The sequence below is a fragment of the Crassostrea angulata genome, chromosome 7 (assembly GCF_025612915.1).
Source record: "Crassostrea angulata isolate pt1a10 chromosome 7, ASM2561291v2, whole genome shotgun sequence".
Lineage (NCBI taxonomy): Eukaryota > Metazoa > Mollusca > Bivalvia > Ostreida > Ostreidae > Magallana > Magallana angulata.
The window spans coordinates 36,468,446-36,494,632 of record NC_069117.1 but is presented as its reverse complement, the minus strand read 5'-3'; the positions used below and the strand labels follow the sequence as shown (position 1 = coordinate 36,494,632).

Here is a 26,187-nt window from a genome sequence, read left to right as displayed (position 1 = left end):
AACTATCGAACAATAGTTCAAACGGATGAAAAAAACCCAACCCTCATGATAAACTGCTACAACAGTACAACGGATAAAAACAGTGGATTTTATATTTTACTGTTAAATTTTTTTAACTTTGAGTCTAAGAATAGCCGATCCCGGAGGATAGGCCGGGGCTCGCTCATCGGAGAAAAAAAATACCGGCCTATGCCCCGAAAAATACGGTATTTAAAAACTGCTTTTGTTTCAATTTATAAAAATACTTGCACAACTATTTTGGTCATACAACTTCTTAATTACATTATATTTTATGATTAATTACTAAATATGAACAAGCCAATGAATTTAACTCCATTTCGAAGAAGCAAGGGATGATGAATCCATTAACTGTTATAATCCTCTTCCCTGAACTCTTTTCAAATGCTTTTACAATATCTTATTGATAACTTTGATGGACAGCTTCATTATTTTTCTTTTCTAAACATATGAATTAACTTATTTCTTTCATTGAAATTCCTGAGCAGAATAAAATAATGAGACAAATGCATACCCCCCCCCCCCCCAGCTATAACCCTTCCCCTACATGCAGGTGACATGAAATATTATTAAAGATGACAAGATAATTTGTTTTCTAAAAATGCAGTTAGATTTTATTCTGTGCTCTGTGTCTGTAGGGAAGAAGATTTTTAAACATTCTATGTATAAACACTATATGGCCATATTGCCCCCCCCCCACCCCTACGACCTGAACCCCTGACCCAGGGGCCATAAATTTCATAATTTAGGTAGAGGAGTTTGTGGACATAATAACCATGCATTCAGTTTTTTGTGGAAGTAAAGAAAAAATTTTTCTAAGATTTAATACATTTTCACTATTTGGCCAAAGTGGCCCCGCCCTAGGGCCTACTTAAGCCCTGTCCCAGGGTTCATGAATTTCACAATTTAGGTAGAGGAGTCAGTTGACATCATAACCATGCACACATTTTTATTCAAATATATATGGGAGAAGAGAAGAAGATTTTCTATGATTTAATACATTTTCACGATATGGCCAAAGTGGCCGAAGCCTAGAGCCTGAACCCCTGACCCAGGGGCCATGAATTTCACAGTTTAGGTAGAGGGTTTCATGGGGATCATAACCATGCATTCAGGTTTTTCCTCACATGTGTGAGAGTAGAGAAGAAGATTTTTGAAAATTTGGTGTTTTTTTGCATATTTGGCCCCACCCCTGGCACCCCAGGTGGTAGAGTCATGAATTTCGCAATTTAGATTCTTCTTACCATAGAGATGCTTCATACCAAAAATGGTAATAATTGGCCATGTAGTTTTTAAGAAAACGTTAAATATGTAAAATTGTTAATGCAAGACGCATGATGACGGACGAAGACCAATTGCATTAGGTCACCAGAGTGACTCAGGTGACCTAAAAACTAAACCTCATCCAGCATCAGAAACCTACGGCTTAGATTCAGCATTCAAGCCTGTCAGGTGCATCAGTATCATAGGACCCACCATTCATACAAGTTTGGTGAAGTTAGGACCAGTAATACCCATGATACAATCATCAGAGGGCACCTGGTCTAAAGACTTTAACCAGCTCAAAAAACCTTAATCTCCTCCAGCACCAAAACCTATGGCTCAGATTCAGCATTCAAGCCTGTCAGGTGCATCAGTATCATAAGATGTACCATCCATGCAAGTTTGGTGAAGTTAGAACCAGTAGTAACTTAGAAATGGCTATCAAAGGGCACCTGCTTCAACAACTTTAACCTGCTCCAAAAACCCTGCTCTAAATACTTTTACCTGCTCCAATAACCTTAACGTTCTTCAGCATCTGATATTTATGGCCCAGATTCAGCATCTAAGTCTTTCAAGATCATAAGTAGGTCCAGATGCATCATCCATACATGTTTGATAAAGATAGGACAAGTAACAAGCATTCTGAGAGTATTGCATACTGTGAATTCCTTATTCTATGCGAGTACAGTCGGACCTGCTGTTAGCCACCTTTAATCAGCGGCCACTCGCCATGAGCAGCCATTTCAATTCCACCCATTTAGTTTTTCACTATAATTTAACTGATTTAAGCCGCCACCTGTATAACGTGGCCAGTGTTTTTAGGTCCCGTGGTTTCAACATGCCTGTTTTCAATGGCCATTTTGTCTGTTTTGTCACATGACTTCTGACTCTGACATGTGACCCCCTATTGAAAGAAGCCAAACTTCGATAGCTGATAATGAGTTTATGACAAACAACAGATGTTTGTGAAACACTTATGCCCCCCTCCCTTGGAAACATCCACAAAGAAAATGAACGTAAACTGCAAATAACTGGAATTTGTTCAAAAAAGTCCAAGGGGTATAACTCTGTCGAAAATTGCTCGATTGCACCCAAATTCGAACTTGAGGTATATATTATAATGGTAAACCTGAGGCGAGTTCAATAGAGCAAGCATTCGCCAGCGCTCGCCAAACTTCCCTATACCCGCAACACAAATTTTGGCGAGCGATCTTGAGCGCTCGCTCTGTTGAACACGTCTCTGTATACCAAATTTCATTCAAATATGTTCATCCTCTGCAAAGAAAATGAGTGGAAACTGCAAATAACTGGAATTTTTCTATGCCCAAGGGCCATAACTCTGTTGAAAATTGCTTGATCGTACCCAATATCGAACTTGACCTAGATATTATCATGATAATTAAACCTGTAAACCAAATTTCCTTCCAATATGATCATCCTCTGCAAAGAAAATGAGCGGAAACTGCAAATAACTGGAATTTTTCTATGTCCAAGGACCATAACTCTGTCGAAAATAGCTTGATTGTACCCAATATCGAACTTGACCTAGATATTGTCATGATAAACCTGTAAACCTGTATACCAAATTTCCTTCCAATATGATCATCCTCTGCAAAGAAAATGAGCGGAAACTGCAAATAACTGGAATTTTTCTACGTCCAAGGACCATAACTCTGTCGAAAATTGCTTGATTGTACCCAATATCGAACTTAACCTAGATATTATCTTGATAAACCTGTATATCAAATTTCATTCCAATATGTTCATCCTCTGTGAAGAAAATGAGGGGAAACTGCAAATAACTGGAATTTTTCTACGTCCATGGGCCATAACTCTGTTGAAAATTGCTTGATCGTACCCAATATCGAACTTGACCTAGATATTATCATGATAATTAAACCTGTATACCAAATTTCCTTCCAATATGATCATCCTCTGCAAAGAAAATGAGCGGAAACTGCAAATAACTGGAATTTTTCTACGTCCAAGGACCATAACTCTGTCGAAAATAGCTTGATTGTACCCAGTATCGAACTTGACCTAGATATTGTCATGATAAACCTGTAAACCAAATATCATTTCAATTTGTTCAACCTCTGCGAAGAAAATGAACGGAAACTGATGGACCGACCGCTTGACAGACAGCAGCAAAGCTTCGAAAGGGGGCATAATAATTGAGTGTGTAATTTAAAGTCTGCTGAATTTAATGAGATAATTGGTTAAAACACCTGTTTTGTGTTGTTTATATATCTACATGTACTTATATTCTTCATTACAAAGTTATGATATGGCCAGTCTTGCGCTTAACAGCTTAACATGTACAGCAATTTGCCGATAATACGCTCCTTTTTTCTAGAGAATTAAAGGAGTGCTTATTATACATCCCAATGGAACTTTGACACCTTTTTTTAAGAGGTAAAACATTATAAGCTATCGTAGTTTAGTACATACAGACTTTGTATGGAAACGCTACTTCTGTTTGTTTACCGCATAATATAATCAATTGAAAATTATTATTTGGGCGTATTTAGCAGAAAATGTTTTGCTCTTAATCCCTTGATAGATAAAATGAATTAAAATGGCCATTTAAAATTAAAATAAACTGTTAATTTAGCAATCCAAGCTGTGCATTCACCATCTACGTGAATGCTGCCATTACAAACTATCAATAAATCTGTGCAATAGAGCCAAAATGAATGTACTCAGTGTTTTTCCTTCATTAATTTGAAACCTGGAATAAGAGACCACCTGTCTTGAGCGGCCAGCTTGTCATTGTCCCACAAGTGGCATCTTAAAACAGGTGCAACTGTACTGTATTCGGCGACTCCACTGTTTTGTATCAAATTGCGAGAATATAAAATCCCGAGCACCAATCTTTCTTATTTCTTATAGTTCAAAATTTTCTGAACAATAAAAACGAAATTTTATAATCCCTTTGGTTTGCTCCTTGCAATTTTATGCGGATGTTAATTCCTGTGTTTACTTAGGAATCTACAGTAAGCAATACACCTTCCTTACCAATTTATATTATTTTATGAAAGCTCTGAAGGATACAACTATTTCAAAACTATTATAAACGAGATGTTATGCTTTAATAAGAGATAAAAGAACAGAGGAAATTCAAATTATACAGTTGATATCGAAATTAAATAAAGAGTGGGTAAAATAATACACTTTATTTTTTATCTCGTAATTTCGCCAGGTCTATGAAGCATTCGCTGGCAGAAATTTGTGGAAAAAAAATGCACTTTTATGCACAATATCATTTTTTACCGTCTTCTATACCCTGAATTAGACCAAACGGTTTAACAACCCAACCCAATTACGAACCCTATTGTAGTAATAAAAGAAAAATAAAACCTGCCGATATTTTACAACACAATACCTGACAGTACTAGTATTTTAAAGAACTTATTTGTTTGTTAGAAATGATAAAAGTAATGATACAAGTAACATACAATATTATTACTGACCACATACTGGCCATGCTATTCAGTACACACCGAACCCAACATAAAAAAATTGGAATGTAAAAAAAATAATTTTCTCAAAAATATGTCAACCAGATGCTACAAAAGTGTAAACTTAATTTGTTGTTTGACATTTTAAAGCTGTTCAACAAGTTTCATATTATTCCTCAAATGCATAAAGAAGAAAGTGTGGAAAACTCCAGTGAGTTTAAACTTGTTAAAAGAAGATTGAAAATGATGAATGAAGACCTGAATTGCAATAAGTCACCTGTCTGACCCAGGACAATTTTTTTTAATATTCAGTGTAACCACTGAATATACTGTCACTATTAACTGTGACAGAGCAATACCATTATTATCGCAAATCTTACTCGGGTGTATTCACTGCTACCGATACACTGATGCGTTGAGTGACGACACTGTCAAATTGGTTTGTATTACAGTTGCGATATGCAACAAAGAATCTGATTGGTGCATTTTTATAGACCCGCCCACGTATTGACAACATGGCACCCAGATGGAAGCACACATCAGAGGAAGAGAGAAAACGTATAATAAAGTTGTATTTGCAAGGTAAAAGTTATAGAGCAATTGAAAAAGAAACGGGACGATGTTTACGCACTTGTATAAATGTAGTGAAAGATTATGAACGAAATCACATTGTAAAAACACAGAGAAAAAGTTCTCAAGGAAAACCACACAGACTGTGCTCCAATTTATTGAATATCAGAAATGGAAGAAACCGTCCACATATTGCAAAGAAATTCGTCAGAAATTGCTGGATTCTCAGATATGTACCTTTGACAATGTGCCGTCGGTAAAGAGCATATAGCTTAAAGAGCTTAATTTTTCACACAAAAAGCTAACCGTCGTCCCAGCTGAAACTTTACGACCAGGCCACGAACAAAGTGTAGACACTTTTTTATCAACACTTTTAAACTATGATTTTACACAGATGCATTTTTTTGACGAGGCATCTATTGTAGCAACATCTGGAAATCGTTCGTACGGACATTCTCATACAAGTAAGCACGCCATTGAAGTTCATCAATATGCTAGCTCTGTTACATTAACTGTAAATGTGTGTTGTGATTTGTTTGGAATAAATCATTTCAACATATTAAATGGGGCCTCAAATGCATTAGAAATGATTGAATTCTTCAATGAAGCCTTAGCTGAAAAAAATGAAATTGGGAACCCTATGTTTAAACGTGGTGATGTTGTAATCATGGACAACTGCGGATTCCATCATCAAAGGCAAGGAGAGCGGTTATTGAGAGAACTGTTAGCCAATCATGGCGATGATTTAGTTTTTCAGCCCCCATACTGTCCAGAGTATAATGTCACAGAGTGTGTATTTGGCCTGATGAGACGACATTTGCAACGGAATAAAAAATTTGTGTCACAATTTACTGAACTTGCAATTGTAAATGCACTTGACCATTCAGTATTGAAACGTTACATGCCATCTTTTTTCAAAAGATGTGGTTTTACTTGATGTATCATGCAATTTTCATTTGCTATTAGAATGTCAAATTGCTCATTTTCTTTGTAGGTATGAAGATTTATAAAATTCACAAAGAATAAAATAAACAATGCTTTATGGTTTTGGTTTTTTTTGCTGATTAATTCTGAATAATTAAGGCATAGGATGTAAGGTTCAATCTCTGACAGAAAATCTCCAATCAGTTTTATTAAAAACTCTGTTCATTTGCTTTTTATTGTGACTGATGTGGATTTAGGTGCATTAACAAGTTTGTAATGTTTACTGCAATTCAAAAAGCCTAATGTGAGGTCCATGCAAAGTATGTAAAGTTGTATATTTTTCTGGAAGTCAAATATACATTTAGGACTTAAACACGCCCCTTTTCACCAGACATCTTTACCCAGCATTGAACTTTTGATCTCTCACCCCTAGGGCTGAACCATTTAAAAAAAATTGACTTCTATCAATATGAATGATCTAGAAATCGTTCCTAATGCTCAAGAAAATTGAATAAAATAATTGGATACAGTAGTATTGAAATAATCGGGTGAATGATCAGCCAAACTATCACATTATCTGCTCAAATAAAATGAAATTTCATCAAGATATCTTAATAGATTAAATAAATTGTTTATTCAATTTTTTGTATTTTATCTTGTTTGATTATGAGGTAGAAGTGTTTGGTGGAATACAACCTCGAATCCAATGATTGGGAAGTCGTGAAAATCAATTATCAATAAAAAAAAAAATGACCTTATGGTTGGAATGACAGAGATTAACAAATTGACAGCATAATTTAATTATACATTCTCCGAAACCAGTGCATAAGTCTCTGATAATTCATTAAGATTTATAAAAGAAATAATAGAGTGATTTATATATATAGTCCAAATAAATAATGTTTGGAAAATAATCCAATCATAGGGCCATCATTCAAAAAATGCTTGTTTGAAATTGCCACCTGGGGGTTCAAAACTCAGGATGGAGGGAATTTTTTTTATTTTTCAAACTTGAAGTTTAACTAATTGGTAAATTGGTAAAAATAAAATCTCAAATTTAATTTTTTTCATTTTGTGCTAATAAAATTTTATCAGCATTTTTCCCTAGTCAGGTCATAGTTTATATTAGGCATAGGCAGTGATCAATGCTATAACACTTCTAAACAAGAGGCCCATGGGCCACATCGCTCACCTGAGGAACAATAGGTATGATAAAATCAGCTTAATGGAGTCATAATACAAACTATCTGGACAATGTACAATAATACATGTTGATCCTGTATAAATAAAATCCATTTTCCCCTGGATATTCTTATGTTTATAATCATTAGTCCCTTTTCTAACAGGACGATTTTATAGTCATATCATATGTTGAGTATTTCAGTTCTCAAAAAGATCCTTAACAATTGTTTATATATGGGATATAAACGTACATAAACTCTGAACCTTCTTGTGAGGCCAAAGAATTGTCCTGGGGCCAAAGTCTTAACAATTATAAAGAATCATCTGGCTGATTAGTTTCTGAGAAGAAGATTTTTAAAGATTTACCATATATATTCCTTTGTTAAACTTTGACCCCCCATTGTGGCCCCATCCTACCCCTGGGGATCATGATTTTCACAACTATGAATTTATACTAACTGAGGATGCTTCCACACAAGTTTCAGCTTTCCTGGCTGATTAGTTTCTGAAAGGAAGATTTTTAAAGATTTACTTTATATATTCCTATGTTAAAATTCGACACCCCATTGTGGCTCCACCCTACCCCCGGGGGTCATGATTTTCACAACTTTGAATCTACACTACCTGAGAATGCTTCCACATAAGTTTCAGCTTTCCTGGCTGATTAGTTTCTGAGAGGAAGATTTTTAAAGATTTACTCTATATATTCCTATGTAAAACTTCGATCCCCCATTGTGGCCCCACCCTGCCCCCGGGGGTAATGATTTTCACAACTTTGAATCTACACTACCTGAGGATGCTTTCACACAAGTTTCAGCTTTCCTGGCTGATTAGTTTCTGAGAGGAAGATTTTTAAAGATTTACTCTATATATTCCTATGTAAAACTTCGACCACCCATTGTGGCCCCACCCTACCCCCGGGGATCATGATTTTCACAACTTTGAATCTACACTACCTGAGGATGCTTTCACACAAGTTTCAGCTTTCCTGGCTGATTAGTTTCTGAAAGGAAGATTTTTAAAGATTTACTCTATATATTCCTATGTAAAACTTCGATCCCCCATTGTGGCCCCACCCTACCCCCGGGGATCATGATTTTCACAACTTTGAATCTACACTTCCTGAGGATGCTTTCACACAAGTTTCAGCTTTCCTGGCTGATTAGTTTCTGAGAAGAAGATTTTTAAAGATTTACTCTATATATTCCTATGTAAAACTTCGACACCCCATTGTGGCCCCACCCTACCCCCGGGGGTCATGATTTTCACAACTTTGTATGTACACTACCTGAGGATGCTTTCACACAAGTTTCAGTTTTCCTTGCTGATTAGTTTCTGAGAAGAAGATTTTTAAAGATTTACTCTATATATTCCTATGTTAAACTTCGACCACCCATTGTGGCCCCACCCTACCCCCAGGGGGTCATGATTTTCACAAATTAGAATCTACACTACCTGAGGATGCTTCCACACAAGTTTCAGCTTTCCTGGTCTTATGGTTCATGAGAAGAAGATTTTTAAAGATTTACTCTGTATATTCCTATGTAAAACTTCGACCCCCCATTGTGGCCCCATCCTACCCCCGGGGGTCATGATTCTCACAACTTTGAATCTACACTACCTAAGGATGCTTCCACACAAGTTTCAGCTTTCCTGGTCTTATGGTTCATGAGAAGAAGATTTTTAAAGATTTACTCTACATATTCCTATGTTAAATTTCGACCCTCCATTGTGGCCCCACCCTACCCCCGGGGGTCATGATTTTCACAAATTAGAATCTACACTACCTGAGGATGCTTCCACACAAGTTTCAGCTTTCCTGGTCTTATGGTTCATGAGAAGAAGATTTTCAAAGATTTACTCTGTATATTCCTATGTAAAACTTCGACCCCCATTGTGGCCCCACCCTACCCTCGGGGGTCATGATTTTCACAAATTAGAATCTACACTACCTGAGGATGCTTTCACACAAGTTTCAGCTTTCCTGGTCTTATGGTTCATGAGAAGAAGATTTTTAAAGATTTACTCTATATATTCCTATGTTAAATTTCGACCCCCCATTGTGGCCCCACCCTACCCTCGGGGGTCATGATTTTCACAAATTAGAATCTACTCTACCTGAGGATGCTTCCACACAAGTTTCAGCTTTCCTGGCCTTATGGTTTATGAGAAGAAGATATTTGAAAATTTCTCGAAAATTTTCATAAATTCCTAATTATCTCCCTTTGCAAAAGGGCGTGATCCTTAATTTTCACAAATTTAAATCCCCTTAGGCTAAGGATGCTTTGTGCCAAGTTTGGTTGAAATTGGCCCAGTGGTTCTTGAGAAGATGTTGAAAATGTGAAAAGTTTACAGACAGACGGACAGACGGACGGACAGACAGACAGACAGACAGACAGACGACAGACAAAAAGTGATCAGAATAGCTCACTTGAGCTTTCAGCTCGGTGAGCTAAAAATTCATTGCACTGCAGGTCTCTTTCAAAATTAAGGTGGAATAACACATCATCACAAAATTGATGATAATTGTAATGGCATTTCGTTTAGTTAAAAGGATTTTAAGGACAAACATGTAACTTACTTCATAGCCGGGTTGATAAAGTGTCAAGGCTTGTAATCCATACATCCCAAGTTCGAATCACGCAGGGGTTTTTGTTGTTTACTAACTGAATTGAATTTTTTACATTCTCAATTTTTATCTCCAAAACGCAAATTTTCGCTTATTTGCCACGTACAGTTTATTTATCATGTCATCTTTCTTATTCAGATAATTTACTGTTAATTTGAGTGACTTTTACCAGGTATGTTATTCCACCTTAAGGCTCAAGACAGACATTGAGATTTTACACTTGTCCCTTAAAGTTAAACTTTGCAAGCAGTATAAAAACTAGCAAGCCTTCAACATGTGATGAATTAAGGCTAGATATTTAATAAAACTTGTTGTTTTAAATTTTATTATCTATAAAAGTTAACTTGTTGTAAATTTCACACATGGAAAATTACAGTTGATCAAATTTATTTCTGAAATGAAATCTTGTGTAACTAGTGTACAACATTTCATCAGAATTGGTCTTTTCTGATTGACAACTAAATATTTTCAAAATACATCAAAAACTACCATGAGTATTACCGAAATATCTTTGTGTTGTTTCCTCTCAACCCAAAATATTCATTATCATCATACAAGTAAATTAAAATAACATCAAACAAACAAAAATGTTCCATCTTCTCAATTTACTAGTCCTTGGGCAATGGTGGGTTTTTGGGGGGTGAATCCAAAGGCAGAGGTGGATATGCAGCACATGCAGGAGCTGTTGAAGATGTCATGGGATTTGCTGGATACATAGGATAGCCATTTCCATACACATCATACATGGAATTCCACTGATTTGGGTACATGACATACTGATAAGGAGAAGTAGGCGATGTTATGGGGAAATATGGGTTGTACTGTGCCATTTGAAATGGAGAATTCTGTAGTAATGGTTGTTGTGCAGGTGACACTGTGGACACTGATGGGCTACTATAACCTGTGGAATCTGGTTTGATTTTAGTGGTTTGTTTCGACACATTATCTGATGTAACAAATGGGTCAACTGTGCTGGTACCCTGGATTTTCCCTTACTTATGAGGATATTGATATGGTCAAGAGACTGATCTTCAGGAATTTGACTGTTGGTTGCAATCTTGATATATCGCAAGTCTCGTTGCAAATTTTGGGCACCATCTTTCCCTTCATATTTCATATAAAATAAGGACTTAAAAATAGGGCGGATAGCTGTTGTAAAGTTTATATTATTATGTTTTTTGAAACATTTTTATGCTGTTGAGCTCATCATTTATATCTTTATAAGTCTTATTTCGATATCATGGATTTCTTTTGTTACCTAAAATGAAATAGTCACAGTTAGTGATGACACCAATATATTCAATTTTACAGTTATAATCATCAATGCCATGCTATATAAATACACAGCATGATTATGAATATTTGAAGTTTTGGTAAATTGACATATAAACTGGTAAAAAAAGCATATTTTACATGGAACTATATAACTGTTTATTATGAAATTTTAATGTTCGTTTTAATAAACAAGCAGAAATTTTTTTTTATGTGGGGAGGTTTATAAAAACTGATATGTATAATAAATTTTATCATGAATATCACAATTTAAGCAACATTTTTGTTAGTGTGGTGTGTTAATGCGTTATTAAACCTGCCTCTGTCACTGACTGCTTGTGGTCTGGGTGTTTGCGTGGTATCCCTCACTCTTCATGAATGGACAGGACTTGTTACCCCGGTTCATGATCGATCGATGACCTTTTCGGTGACAATTGTCACACGAGGACTTGGTGATGGGGTTTCCCAGAATACTAATGGCAGTTGGTTTTTGTTTTAGATCATTAAGTTCGTCTTTTTTGTGTACTAACATGACAGAAAGTGTACCTCTTTCTTCATTTAGACGCCCAACTTCTTGTTCTAAAAAATTGTCCGGTGCTCGAGAAGCGGCTGCAGCTGGCGAACGTCTTTCATGTCTTTCGGCGACAGTCGTAGGGGTAGCATTAGAGATGGAGGCACCAAGATCCCCGAACTTCAATCTTTTGGGCGTTTTTGGTAGCAATAATTCGTCAAGACATTTTTGTTTCAACTTTTCTTTCGTACCAGGGGTTTGCAGAATGACTATGCCGTCAATCAACATGCGTTTGTAAACAGGAGGTATGTTCATGCTCTCAACCTCATGTGGTCATAAATACTTTAACGTGCTATCACTTTTTACAGCAAGTTTGATGAACTCTTCCTTATAACACACAAGATCTTCATCAATATCTCGAAGAAACCTCTCAAGCCCTTCCATCTTGACCGGAATGATCTAAATCCGTGCACTAAGTGGGCTGGTACTAAACAGCCAATGAAAACGCTTGTTTGAAAAACTGTAGCTCGCGATCTCAATGGTGTCGTCACTCAACGCATCAGTGTATCGGTTGCAGTGAATACACCCGAGTAAGATTTGCGATACCTTCTCTTTTAATAATACATTGATTAAAAATAAGTATACTTACATCTGTATTTTCTTTCAATAACTCCTTTGGGATCTTGAAGTTTAAAACTAAATGCCGAAATTTCCGTAAATGAAAGAGAGACTAAAAAAAAAAAAAATCATATTAATCAGTTTTTTCATGCATCAGAAGAAATTCATTTGAGCAAGAACTAATTCAGGAGTACATTAATTTGACTAACAACTTAAGGCATTGCACACTTAGAATAAGAGCTTTTACAATCATTAAATCATTTTCAATATTTTGTTAAAATAACTTCTGTAAAGTATACATAGTACAGTTGCAGCTGTTTTAAGAGGCCACTGGTGGGAAAATGACAAACTTGCCACTTAAAGCTGACATGAATTCATAAATATGCATTATTTCCCTTTTATCTCCGACTACAGCCATATTAGTTGTCGATTTCTATTGTTCTGCTCATCGCTACACACCCTAGGCCAAGAGCACTATTCATGCTTCACCGCATTCAGGAATTTCATAAACCCGAACAAGTTACCTCGGACGACAAGACATGTAGAAACACATTTTGAAGAAAAATATGACAACCACTGCACTGGCAAGATATATCCAATAAACGATGAAACAAGACCGACAAGAAATCCAGGCGCAGACACTTAAAAAATTCCCGATAATTGTGGACCGTTTTCCTGTGTATGTTATAACATCGAACATGTGCAAACCTCACTCTGTGGCAGATCAAGCAATGTCAATGATCGCATGGATTATAGAAACGGAGCGTTTTTGTAGGAACAGATGGAAACAATGTTAGGTTGTTACTTTCTTGGATTTACTATCATTTAGCTACTGTGTTGGATGTTGTGCCACTGGGGTTTTCAAAAATATGCAGACGTTTTGCACTCTGTATGAATGACACAGGCGTGTGATGTGCATACGAAGTAAGGCAGCAATGTATATGCAAAATAATATGGATACCTTGGAAATCCTTTCACAGAATAATTATATTTTGTATTTCATTGATTGTTGTTACCTTTATTCTTTATTGCAAACATTTTACTACAAAGTGTAGTTCATGCATTTAGAAGTCCGTCCAACCTGAATGCCTTGATTGGAAAGCAACCGACCGTAACTTTCTCAACCAGTATATATACCGCAGTGGCAGCTAGTAGAGGAGCAATCGAAACTAATATGGCGACCAAAGGCTTTTATTAATTCATGTCAGCTTTAAGACAGGTGGCCTCTCATTCAGGTTTCAAATCAATGAAGAAAAACCTCTACGCATATTCTCTTTTAAACATAATTTCAACACATTTAACAAATTAAGAAGTAAAATGTCACATGAAATTCTTTTAATGTTACACAAATTACTGGTAATAAAGTTTTATTTTTTGTGTTATGGAGATAATTTACAAGTTATTATCACACACAATCACCATTATTCATAAGTGAGGACTAGGGCTGTTATAGGTCACTGAAATAACCGAGAACTGCGGAACATAATTTTTGGTTCGGTTTTGGTTCTGATTTTGCAGATATCGTTTTGGTTCCGATTTTTGTAACAGAATCTGTATTCTATGAAAAATAATGTCGAAATTGAAAGGTTCATTAGTGTGGACCTTTTATTGTAATAAACATTGACTTGTATACAAGTGGCTATGAATACCGATGATTGTTCACTTTTCCTAAATAAATATATGTGATTTACCAGTGCTTAAAGGAGAAATACTAATTCAATTAACAAAGACGGCGGCTTCGATTTGGACATTGAACATGTTTATAGAAATGTTTAGGGTAAGAATTTCCTGGATTTATTAGAAGTGAGATCTGCAGAGGAAAGCTAGAATTCAAATCGATGCAAAATAATGTGAGAAAATCTGTTGGTTACAGAAAACAGAACACACGGTATGCATTACCTGCAACTCAATCATACATGAACATATCATCAAACTTTACTAGTTTCGAATCATAGATATACTTATCTTGTTACTATATTAGATTCATCAAATCTCCTGTTACTATTTATAAATAGAGGCATCAAAATATATCTTAAAACGAAAGACAGGAGGAAAAATCGCCCACAGGTAAATTTATTTATAAACTAGATGCTGTCATTAGACAGTAATACCTGCACCAAGTGTTTGCCCCTAAATAACACTGTTTTGTACCAGTTTAATTAAAAATGAAGGTCATATGCAAGCTCGGGTAATACATTTAAAAATTATAATTTTCATAACTGAAGGATGAGATCCCTTCCCATATCATAATACACATGAGAAGCACTTTATGTGCAATTTGGGGTTGAACTGTTTGCAGTGAATTTTCAGTTAATCAATAATCTTAACATTTCATGTCATAGAAAGTATAATGGTCTATATAATTATTACAAACAAAATTAAAAATTAAATTATGCCCCCTCCCCGTGGCAGTTGCCGGTTTTAGATTTGCTTCTGTGTGCCTACATGTACATGCACAGATTTAGAAAGGGGTGGGAGTGAGGGGTCCAGACCCCCCTCTCCCCATGAAAATTCATTTATATCAATTGTAAAATTACCAAATATACCGTATTTTCCCGACGATAAAAAAGTATTTTTTTTCTCTGAAGCAGAGCACTCGACTTATAGTCTTGATCGACTTGTCTAAGGCTTGAGGTCAGAAAATTGTGAAAAATAGTATTAAAAATCTTGGTTTTAATCCTCTTGAGCTGGCTGTGTTATTGAAAATTACATTGTTGAATTCAATGTTCATCATTAATTATCATTTTAACTCATCTGTTAACTCTAGAATACATATTAATAACAGTTATTAAACAATGGTGCATTGTCATTAATAATAATTGGTAGCAATATCGGGGGGATCGTGGCATCATACACTGATAATGTTACTGCAGTTTTATACGCCATTTTGAAGTGATAAGATCGACGTGTCGTCTGAATCAACGTATCGTAGGATTTTGTTAAACTTTTGGCTAAAAATGAGCAATTCGACTAGTCGTCTGCATCGACAATTCGTCGGGAAAATACAGTTCTTGTTGGATCCCAATGCTCTTACAGACATGTAAACGCTCTAACCCAATGCACTTCAATGTTAGGTAACATTATTTGGGGGGTAAATATTTTATTAATATCTAATATACTTTATTGTTTTTCTCAATAGGAAGTATACATCGCAATATGCAGCAGGCTTGGGGTAATGCTAAATGGTAATGCATTGCAATGCATTACATATTTTCCAAGTGCTCTTCCTGAAATTATCAAATATCATAAAAACCATTGAGATCCCCACCTTAATCCAAAGATTTTATTCCTCCTTAGGTCATGGCACATCAGATCATTATGGCATGTAAGTCATGATCCTAAGGGGTCATCCTGACCCCTTTAGAACCCGAAATTGTCAATTATCTTTAAATTATTGATGTTTGATGATCCTATCTCTATTTAATCTTTATTATTAAGTCTCCCGAATGAAATTTGGAGACTTATTGTTTTTGTACGGTTCTTAATACATGTACAGGTGACGCTCGATGGCTCGAACTTCGTTCTCTCGAAGTTCTTAATCTCTCGAAGTGAAATCACAGTCCCGATTTTTTTCTCTATATAACTAAGCAATTTACTCTTGATCTCTCGAAGTTCTTGATCTCTCGAAGTAATTCTAACAAATTGTGAATGTTACAGTAAATGCTCTTTATTTAAAATAAACGTAACGATTAAGAAAACATAATGAGTTTTTCAACGTGAAAAAATACACTTAATAACCACACAAGTAAGTTCTGTATTGTTTAAATTGAAGTAATGTAGCAGAAAATACGATTGAAATCATGTCAGACCATCCTTCCATGTTATAAATGTATATTTCCGGCTACTCTAATTTTAGAACCAAAATGACCGGAAAAAAACTTCCGATCTCTCGAACTCTTGATCTCTCGAAGTTTAATCATTGTCCCCTGAAGTTCGAGTTATCGAGATTCACCTGTATTATTCTTCGTCATCTTCTTTTTTCCCGCTCTGAACTTGTTTCTCAGAGATGGCTGAACAGAATTGTACAAAATTCTAGGATATGATAGGCCTGCATATCTAGTTGTGCACCCTGGTTTGATTTTTCTCATTTTGGGTTAGACAACCACTTTTCGGGTGGGGGGGGGGGGGTGTCAAAAGGGTGTGGGGTCTAACATTGAACATTGTAGGAAGAATCGTAGACTCTATTGTAAATGGTAACTTGAAAACGGACAAAGATAATAATATAGGGTTTTCATAATCATATATTGACTGTTACTGGCAATATATAGGGTTTATTAAATCTGACCCCTGGGGTCATCCCCATCCCCCAGGAATTTGAAATTACCACATATCTCAGAAACTGTTATAATCATGACCCCTAAACCATATATATTCATGTTTCTGATGTCAAGGGGCATCAAATGTTATGTAGGTCATGGGCCCTGTGGGTGGTCCTGACCCCCTCAAATAGCAAGTCCCTTAATGTCTTCAAAACAGTTCAGATCCCCACCCTTAAACCATATATATTTTTGTTCCTTGTGTCAAGGGGCAAACGGTAAGTAGGTCATGGGCCCCGGGGGTGGTCATGACCCCTCTCAAACAGGAAGTGCAAGAATATCTTGAAAACGGTTGAGATCCCCACCCCTTAACCATATATTTTCTTGATCCTTAAAGGGCATCAAAAGGTATGTAGGTAATGGGCCTCAGTGTTAAATTAAATTTTTCAAAACCATAATGCACATCTATGGAACAGTTCCTATCATATCCCAAGATATGATGTGTCTATCCATTAAATTATAAAAGGAGTTCTAGGATCTTTGTCTTTTTTAAGTGAAAACGGCAATTTTCTGCTTCTATTTGACTCCCTGGATGAAATTTAAATTTTTTAAACCTAACTGCACATGTATAGAACAGTCCTTATCATATCCCAAGATATGATGTGTCTATCCATTACATCATAATAGGAGCTCTTGGATCTATGTTTTTTTTTAAGTGATAAAAGTCAATTTTCTGCTTCTATTTGACTCCCTGCATGATATTTAAATTTTTAAAACCTTATAATTGCACGTGTATAGGACAGCCCCAATTATATCCCAAGAGATGACGTAGCTACTCCAAAAGTTGTAAGAGGAGTTCTGGGAACCATACTTTTTTTGCAAAAAAACGTCATTTTTTGTTGCCCACTGATCCCCTTCATAAAAAAAAATTCTGCAACCTGATCACACCTCAATATGACACCCCCAATTATATTCTACAAGATCATTTGGCTACTGCCCAAAAAAATTGACGTTTTTGAGACCAGTTTTTTTGTAAAAAAAAAACATCATTTTTCAGCCATTAAATGACCCCAAGGACAAAATTGAAAATTCTGAAACTTTATTGCGCATCTATAGGATACCCTTAAACATATTCCAAAAGATGATTTGTCTACTGTTGAAAATGTAGGAGGAGTTTTGAGGAAGAAGGTTTTTTGGGAAAAAACGTCATTTTTTACCAATTATTTGACCCCCAGGACTAACAGAGAATTTTTGAAACCTTTTTACAAAACAACATGATACCCCAAATCAAACTCCAAGAGTTCAGTTTGCTGGTTTATAAGATGTAAGAGCGATTTGAGAAAGTAAAATGTGACAGACGGACGGACGGAACAGGGTAACAACAATATACCCAAACTTTCTTTAGAAAGTGCGGGTATAACTAGCAAAAAATGAATAATAACAAGAAGAATATCATAATAAACATAGGTAATCACAGATTACAAAGCTCACAAAGACGAGGCATCCCCTTTATGAGACCACCTTTATCATATTATATGAAAATCATAGTTCATGATCTTGAATATTCATGGACAATGTTTTGACACAGTATTGTATATCATCTGTTAAAACATAGGTAATCATAGGTATCACCTATCTTGAGGAAGCATCACCTTTATGAGAACACCCTTTATTATCATATTATATAAACATAGGTAATCACAGATTACAAAGCTCACCGAGACGAGACATCACCCTCATTAGACATCGCCTTTAGGAGACCACCTTTATCATATTATATGAAAATCATACTTTATGATCTTGGATATTCATGGATTCTGTTTTGACACAATATCATATATCATCTGTTAAAAAATTGTATGATAATCATATGTTCATATGTTAATCAATACAATAATATCAAATTAAATATTGCATCCTATCATATTTACAAAGTATATCATATAATACAATAAAACACCATAATAAACAATGATGATATATCATATTGTAACGTATGAAATGAAATTGTATTGTGTTATACACCATTGTATTTGATCACATAATACAATATCATAATATAAAATTTATACAATATAGTATTATATTACAATATCATGTTACATAATACATCAAAACATTGAAAGATATGATATTATATTGTATAATATAGTATGATATTGTATGATATTGTATGATACAGTATCATTTTTGATACATTATACGATATTGTATCAAATATGACACAATATAATTTGATACAACATTGAATCATATCAAATGATAAAATATTTTGTGATAAATTAAAATATTATATAATACAATATTATATTATTATACATGTTGTATCATATGATACAATAATATATATTACAATATCATATAATACAATTTCATGTGATATGATAATATATCCTATTTATAAACCAATATAATCATATTATACAATATCGTATGATATATTATATAATATTACAATATCAAACAATATAATTTCATGTGATATAATTCTATATTACAGAAACCAATATCATATTTTACAATATCTTATGATACAATATTAAAGAATATACAATATTGTATCATAGGATACAATATTTTGCAATATCTTATGTGATAGTATCATGTGATAAAATAACAAATTAATAATTCAATATAATATAATACAATATTGTATCATAATATACAATACTATACATAACAATATCATTATACAATATCATATCATAAAATATCAAAAAAAATGATACAATATCACATTGTAACATATAACTTTTTATAATATAACATATGATATTATATTGTATCATATTAAACAATATTGTTTCATATCATACAATACTATATCATAGGAATCGTGTTATATCAGTTATCAACAAACACGTCTATCTATCGAGCAGGTTTGAGTGAGGTAGGAGATTTCTTTAGCATCTTTGATAATTGAGATCAGGCTCTGCACCTGAAGCAACCTCTGCGTTTCATTTATTATAAAGTTTAATCAACTATGCAAGCTATCATCTATAAAACATGTGACCTGTTAAAAAAAACTAAACCTCATCCAGCATCCGATTCAGCATTCAAGCCTGTCAGGTGCATCAGTATCATAAGATGCATCATCCATGCAAGTTTGGTGAAGTTCGGACCTGTCACTGGATGAAAAATCAAGTTTCAGCAAAACTGAAACAATATGGAAACCTTGCTGAAACTTGAAGTTGAAGTTTCATGTATAGTTTCCGCAAAGTGGAAACCATTATATCGATTCAGCAAGTATCCGTTAGGTTTCAGTCAGCAGAAACTTTAGTCTAAGATTCCTGATGGTTTCCGCAATGCGGAAACTAAATTTGAATCGTGTGAAAAGTTGTATAAATTATTATGGAAATATCAATCAGTTTCAGAACATTTCCGCTAGGTTTCAGTATGCTGAAACTTTAAGTTAAGATTCCAAATGGTTTACGCATTGCTGAAACTATTACTAAAATTGATTTGAGTTTAATAGTGATATCATTTATTTTCAACAGGTTTAAGTTTAATTCTAGCCTAATGATAATGAATCCGTACATACTAAAATGTATAGTAAGGTTTCAGCGTGACTGAAACTATATGTATACATGTAACTATCTTCAAATGTGGAAAATAAGGCGATTAAGAACCTTACTAAGTAATTAATTGAATTTGAAAAGAAAAACTGATGTCTGATCTTGTTTAATGCATATGATGAAATCATTAATCTTAGGTACTCGGGCACGTGTATACATGTGTATACATTCTTTGTCCAGGTGACCTCCTCTGTGATTTTCCTGTATATTCTGTGTGGATTGCAGGGTTTTTTCTGTCGGGAGTGAACAAAAGACTGTTACATAACATATACACAGTACGAAGCGTGAGTTTATAACTGAAGCCCGGCAGGAATTTTTTTTTCAATTTGTGTGTACCTGAGTAAGTAAAACTGATAAGTTAATTATAATCATTTAGTAAAAACAATCTAGCTAGTTGTACATCGCAAACAGTGTATGAAGAAGTATTTTACTTAATACACTCAATAAATTAATATACCTATTTTGTAAGACTCCTTCTTAAATCCTTTAGTTATCATTTGAATGAACCTTGAGGTACAGTAACTGATTAAGAAAAAAAATTAAGGTAAAGTCGTTGTAAATTTTTACAAATCATACCAAATATTCGTACAACCTGAAGTTTAGAGCTAATTCATTTCTTTTTTAATACCACGCCAACACATGTACACAGGAATTTTTTTTTAAAAATTCTACAGTTGATAATAACAAGTAAAACCCACTTGGAGTTTGAGTCTAATATAATAATTGTTTAATTATTTACATGCATTTCAGACTTTACTACATGTATGACTGTATCATGATTCACTGGCGTCGGAAGCAAATTGAAAGTGGGGGGGGGCTAGACTAATCCTCAGAAATATAGAGGAAAAACCTTAATTCCCAAAATCATGAAAATCCTAATCCGGGGGGGGGGGGGGGGGGGGGGAATACCTATACTATATACTTCCGAAAATAAATTTCATTTCCCTACCCAAAATTTTTTCCCACATATATGAAATTCCTAAATCGTGCCGGGGGGGGGGGGGGGGGGGGGGGGGGGCTAGTATGCCTATTACTCCAACTTCTCAATCTTTCAAGGTAAATTTCAGGAACAATTACATTTCCGGCGAGAAAAAGTGGGGGGGGGGGGGGGCTATGTGCCTAATGAATAAGTCTAACTTTGCACTAAGCCCCCCCCCCCCCCTAGCCCCCCTCCCCCGGTTCCGACGCCTATGTGATTCGTGCATTTCTATACTTTGTTTTCACTTTCTGTACTGTAAACACAGATATTGATACATGTTCATGAAACATGGACATGTTTCTGTTATAAGATATAATAAGCATTATTTATAATTTTACTGAAGTTATACGTTATATTACAAAATCAGTTTAAAATCCAGCACTAGCCATGTGGTGCACGTGATTTTAATCCCATTTTTAAAATTTGATTTTATACATTCGTATACATTTGATGTAGAAAGTATACCAAATAATTAAAAATATATTTTGTTTATTTATCAGTCCGACGTGTACGTCTTTCTTTCCGGCTTGTTTAACGCGTTTGTATTTTAATTTCATAAGTATTCTTAACGTACTGTTCATCGTATGACCAATCAGTGCACATGTGTAACTGTAAAATAATTGCCATCAATTCATCGTAGTTGTAAATTCACCGTACGGGTGAACGCTGTTAACCGGCCCCCGTTAATTAATCGGCATCTAATTATATTTGTGATTTCTGTGTGTTCATGCAGAACCTTCTCTGTAATGAACATAATATTTTCACACCTCTATATTTTGAATAAGGATATGACATGATGACCGTGCTTAGAATCGCGGTGAAAATTAGACAAGTCAAGACTAACTTGTCAGTAAACTATATATGGCTCTTTCATATTTAGTTTGGCAAAATCATCAGTACATGTAAATAAAATATAGATAAAAACAAAATCTGATACATATGTCTCATTAGAATTTGTTTAATTGTAAACAAACGGTCGGCCATTTTTTTTGTTAATCACGTGTTACAAATACAATTGTAACAAACACACGCCAATACTTTGTCGTATTTAATCAGAAAATACTGACTCCGACAGTTCTTATTTAAAATAAATATACATGTAAAAAGTATACTATTCGGTAAAAAATGATAATTTTGATTAAACATTATTTATTTTAAACTATCCCAAGATGCACTTTTCCAAGATTTAGCGGGTTCTGATTGGTCAGTATTGGCGCACTTTATGATTCCGAGCGAAGGTTAAAATGGACAAGAAGGTGCTGTTGTAAAATGGAGAATTGAGAAGCATTTATAGCCTCTACAACAAGGAGATAATGCAGGAACGAAGAACTCATGTCAAGGTAACTTAATTCACAATATAGATACTCCCAATAACATTTTCAAGGTTCTAATTTATCTCTCATTTGTAAACGAGATCTCGCGCCATCAAATCAAGATGGCGTCATTTTTTCAAACTTGATTCGGCAATTTAATTTTTACTACCGTATCTCTTTAAAATATACGTTTTGACCAAGTTAACCATCAACCAACTTTATATGCATGATAATCAAGATTATCCAGGGTATACACATATATAGTTATATAAACGTCCCTAATATATGAATGCTTGGTTGGTAAACAAGACGAACAATGAATCTTTCGCATTATACAATTTACAAACTCTAAATGTAACGTAAATATTAAAAAAAAAATTAATTTAATCCGGAAAATGAAATCTTTCACGTTTTTCTTTTTCAGCATTGACAGCATACAAAGCCAATGTTTCCGGTGATTAGTTGCATCCTCTGTTCGGTGATTCGGGTGAATGTTTTGACCAGCTGGACGATGTGAACGCAAGGTATTGCTTTGAAATTGATTATTTTCACCATTATCTTACACATGTGTTGGATGTTTATGATTTACTGTAGTAATTTTTGGGAAATCCAGGTCTAAGTTCTTGAAAAGGAGGTTGATGGGGGGGGGGGGGGGGGAGGGGGGTGAAACACACTTATTACTTATTGTTGACAAGTTTTCCCATTGTTCAACAAACAATAATTGAATGAAAATAACATTGCTTCAAATATAAAATGAAACATTTCAGACCAGATACTACTGTAGTCATGATATGACATAGTTTAAACAGCAACTGGCAACTGCATTCAGAATTTTATTCAGAATGCTTTTATTACATGTTACGCTGAATGTTTATTGTTTAAAAATCTAAATGAAACTTTATTATTCTTGTTTAAGATAAATAGAACAGACATAAAGTACAGCCTAGTGAAAGGAACAAGTTCATCGCAAGAAGAAGAATTTTAATGCTACCACTGTCCAGAACTACTAAGTCTGCTGTAACCATGATGTGATCATATGAGTGCTTCACCGGTCTGGACAATGCTCGAAAATCCCCCCAAAAAGGCCTATTTCCATAGACTACGACTCAGGTTACATCAACAACAGCCAAGGACACTCATTATTGATTCGAATGGACACATCTTTACGACCCAACTAAACCTCTGCAGAACAAGACTTTTTAACTGTAAAGTATTCTCATTTCAGAAAACCTATAAACTATAAGAGTACTTTTTTTATATGATCAAATACCAGTATATTACAATGTCTGTCTGTAAGCTAGAATCTTAGAAAATCACATGGTTTTGATCTATTAAATGATTGATTAGACCTTGCAGATATTAACTTTCATTTTCTTAAATAATTTGTTATATTTGCAAATATTGCATAAAATATTAGACTCCATGTAACATATCCTCACACCTCCAAGTTGATAAGTGTTAAATACTTTTTTTTCCATTTTCTTTGTTTAAACATTTATAGATAACTTAGTTTTTATTTGCAGCAATATAGGAAAAATTAAGAAACCAATCTTAAATGTAAAAACGCTGCATTAGGAGATGAATGCATGGGTCATAGAAATGATAAAATACTCCAAACAATATTCAATTATGTTTATATGAAAATATATAAAGACAACATATACCCCATGTATTACAATTTTTATATAACAAAATTACTTGCATGTAATGTTGTTTCCATGTGGGTTTTAGTTTAATCTGTGTTATGTTACTAATATTGGAATTAGTTTTTATATCATAAGTAAAATGCTGGTACATGTATTGATGAGAATTGTAAGGTGAATGATCTGTGTGATACTTTGTATTTTATACATTCATGCTACAAAAAGCAAGTACATGTACATGTAGTAATACTTGACATATATGAACAATGTATATTTTACTTCATGTCTTGGATTTAAAAATATTAATGTAGGTAAAGTAGTGAAATGTAGGAAGGTAAACCGTGTGTAAAGAAGAATATTCATCAGGAAAGAAGTGTGTTGCAATTAGCATAATTAATTAAATCATATTTTTGCACATGATTTGACAGACTGCTCCATTGTTAGCTTTTTATTGGCCAACAAGCTTTTCATATCTCTCGCTGGGTCATCTATTAAATACTGACAGGCTTATGATATTAAAATCTTATCAGTTGGTACATCATGGGTGGAAATGAGAAGTTCACTTTGGACTTAATGGATTATCAAATAAATGATATCAAATCCTGTTCTATTGTAAAACATTAGATTATATTACTAACAAAGAAAAGGTTTATCCCAACTTGTAAGTGTGTCACTTTGACCTCATTTTGGAATTTATTGACATACATATTCAAATCAAATCTGGGTCATACCTCTATTGTCAACTACTATCTTGTAGTGTATTTTTTTTTTTTTACTAAAGATGGATACTTTAGACTTTTCAAAAATATTTTATGGTGTACATATTCATTGTAGTTCAAAACAAATTTAGACAAGTGTATCAAGTTCATGTAACAGTGAAGTTTTCTTTGTTTATTCATGTACATGCAGTTATTTTGTAAATTGCATTCATATTTTTAAAAAAGTAAGATCTTTGTTGCATTTTTAAAGGGAGATTTGATAGGCATTTAATCGAGATGACAAAAAATACAAATGTAAAGATTTCTATGGGAGTTTTTTTTTCTTGTGCAATTTTATCATTTTTTAAATAAAAGTCCCTAATAAGGGAATTGCCATATGGATGTTTCTCTATTAATGTATCTTGACTGTATTTTATTTATTATTGGAAAAAATTTCAGATTTTTGAAAAAAATAAATTTGGAATTGTTTGAAATTGTTTTGTTTTTACATAAAGTAGAAACCTTGCTCAGCTTTTGTGAAAGCAAAAATATAAAAAGTTTCAGTAAGTTTCAGTTGCGGAAACCCTTTGTAAACAATATGTATCCCAATTGTATATGGAGGTTGAAACTATGCAGAAACTTCAAGTTTCAGTAAGTTTCCGTCGCGGAAACCATTTGTAAACAATATGTATCCCAAACGTTTATGGAGATTGAAACTATGCAGAAACTTCAAGTTTCAGTAAGTTTCCGTTGCGGAAACCATTTGGATTCATGGACAGCCTAAGTTTCAGCACTGCGGAAACTTAATGAAACTTGAAGTTTCCGTGCTGAAACCTGTCGGAAACTTAAAGTAACCTTAAGTTTCCGCAGAGTTTCCAAAGGGTTTCCGCAACGCTGAAACCAGATATTTCATGCAGTGTGTAATAACTAAGATATCATCATCAGAGGGCACTAGCAATTAACACCTTAACTTCCTCCAGCATCCGCAACCTATGGCTCAGATTCAGCATCCATGCCTGTCTGATGCATCTGTATCATAAGACACACCATCCATTCAAGTTTGGTGAAGTTAAGACCTGTAATAACTAAGATATATTTTGAGCATCCTTGGTAATGGAGATCAGGCACTGCATCTGAAGCTACCTCTGCAATTCACTCATATTACAGTTTAATCAACTATGCAAGTTTGAAATACCGTAGTACTATTATCTATTAAACATGTGACCTGTTCCAAAAAACTTAACCTTATCAAGCATCCGAAACCTATGGCTCAGA

At 34.4% G+C, this 26,187-nt stretch overlaps 1 protein-coding gene and 1 pseudogene across 1 annotated transcript in view; both read right to left on the bottom strand.

The window, feature by feature from the left end:
* Nucleotides 1-26,187, bottom strand: part of LOC128192146 (ubiquitin carboxyl-terminal hydrolase 25-like) — a 192,244-nt gene that overhangs the window by 135,603 nt on the left and 30,454 nt on the right. The window contains exon 6 of the mRNA XM_052864629.1: nt 12,480-12,560. Coding sequence (XP_052720589.1) covers nt 12,480-12,560 — 81 coding nt within the window. The remainder of the gene's footprint in view (nt 1-12,479; nt 12,561-26,187) is intronic.
* Nucleotides 692-12,425, bottom strand: LOC128192150 (uncharacterized; annotated as a pseudogene).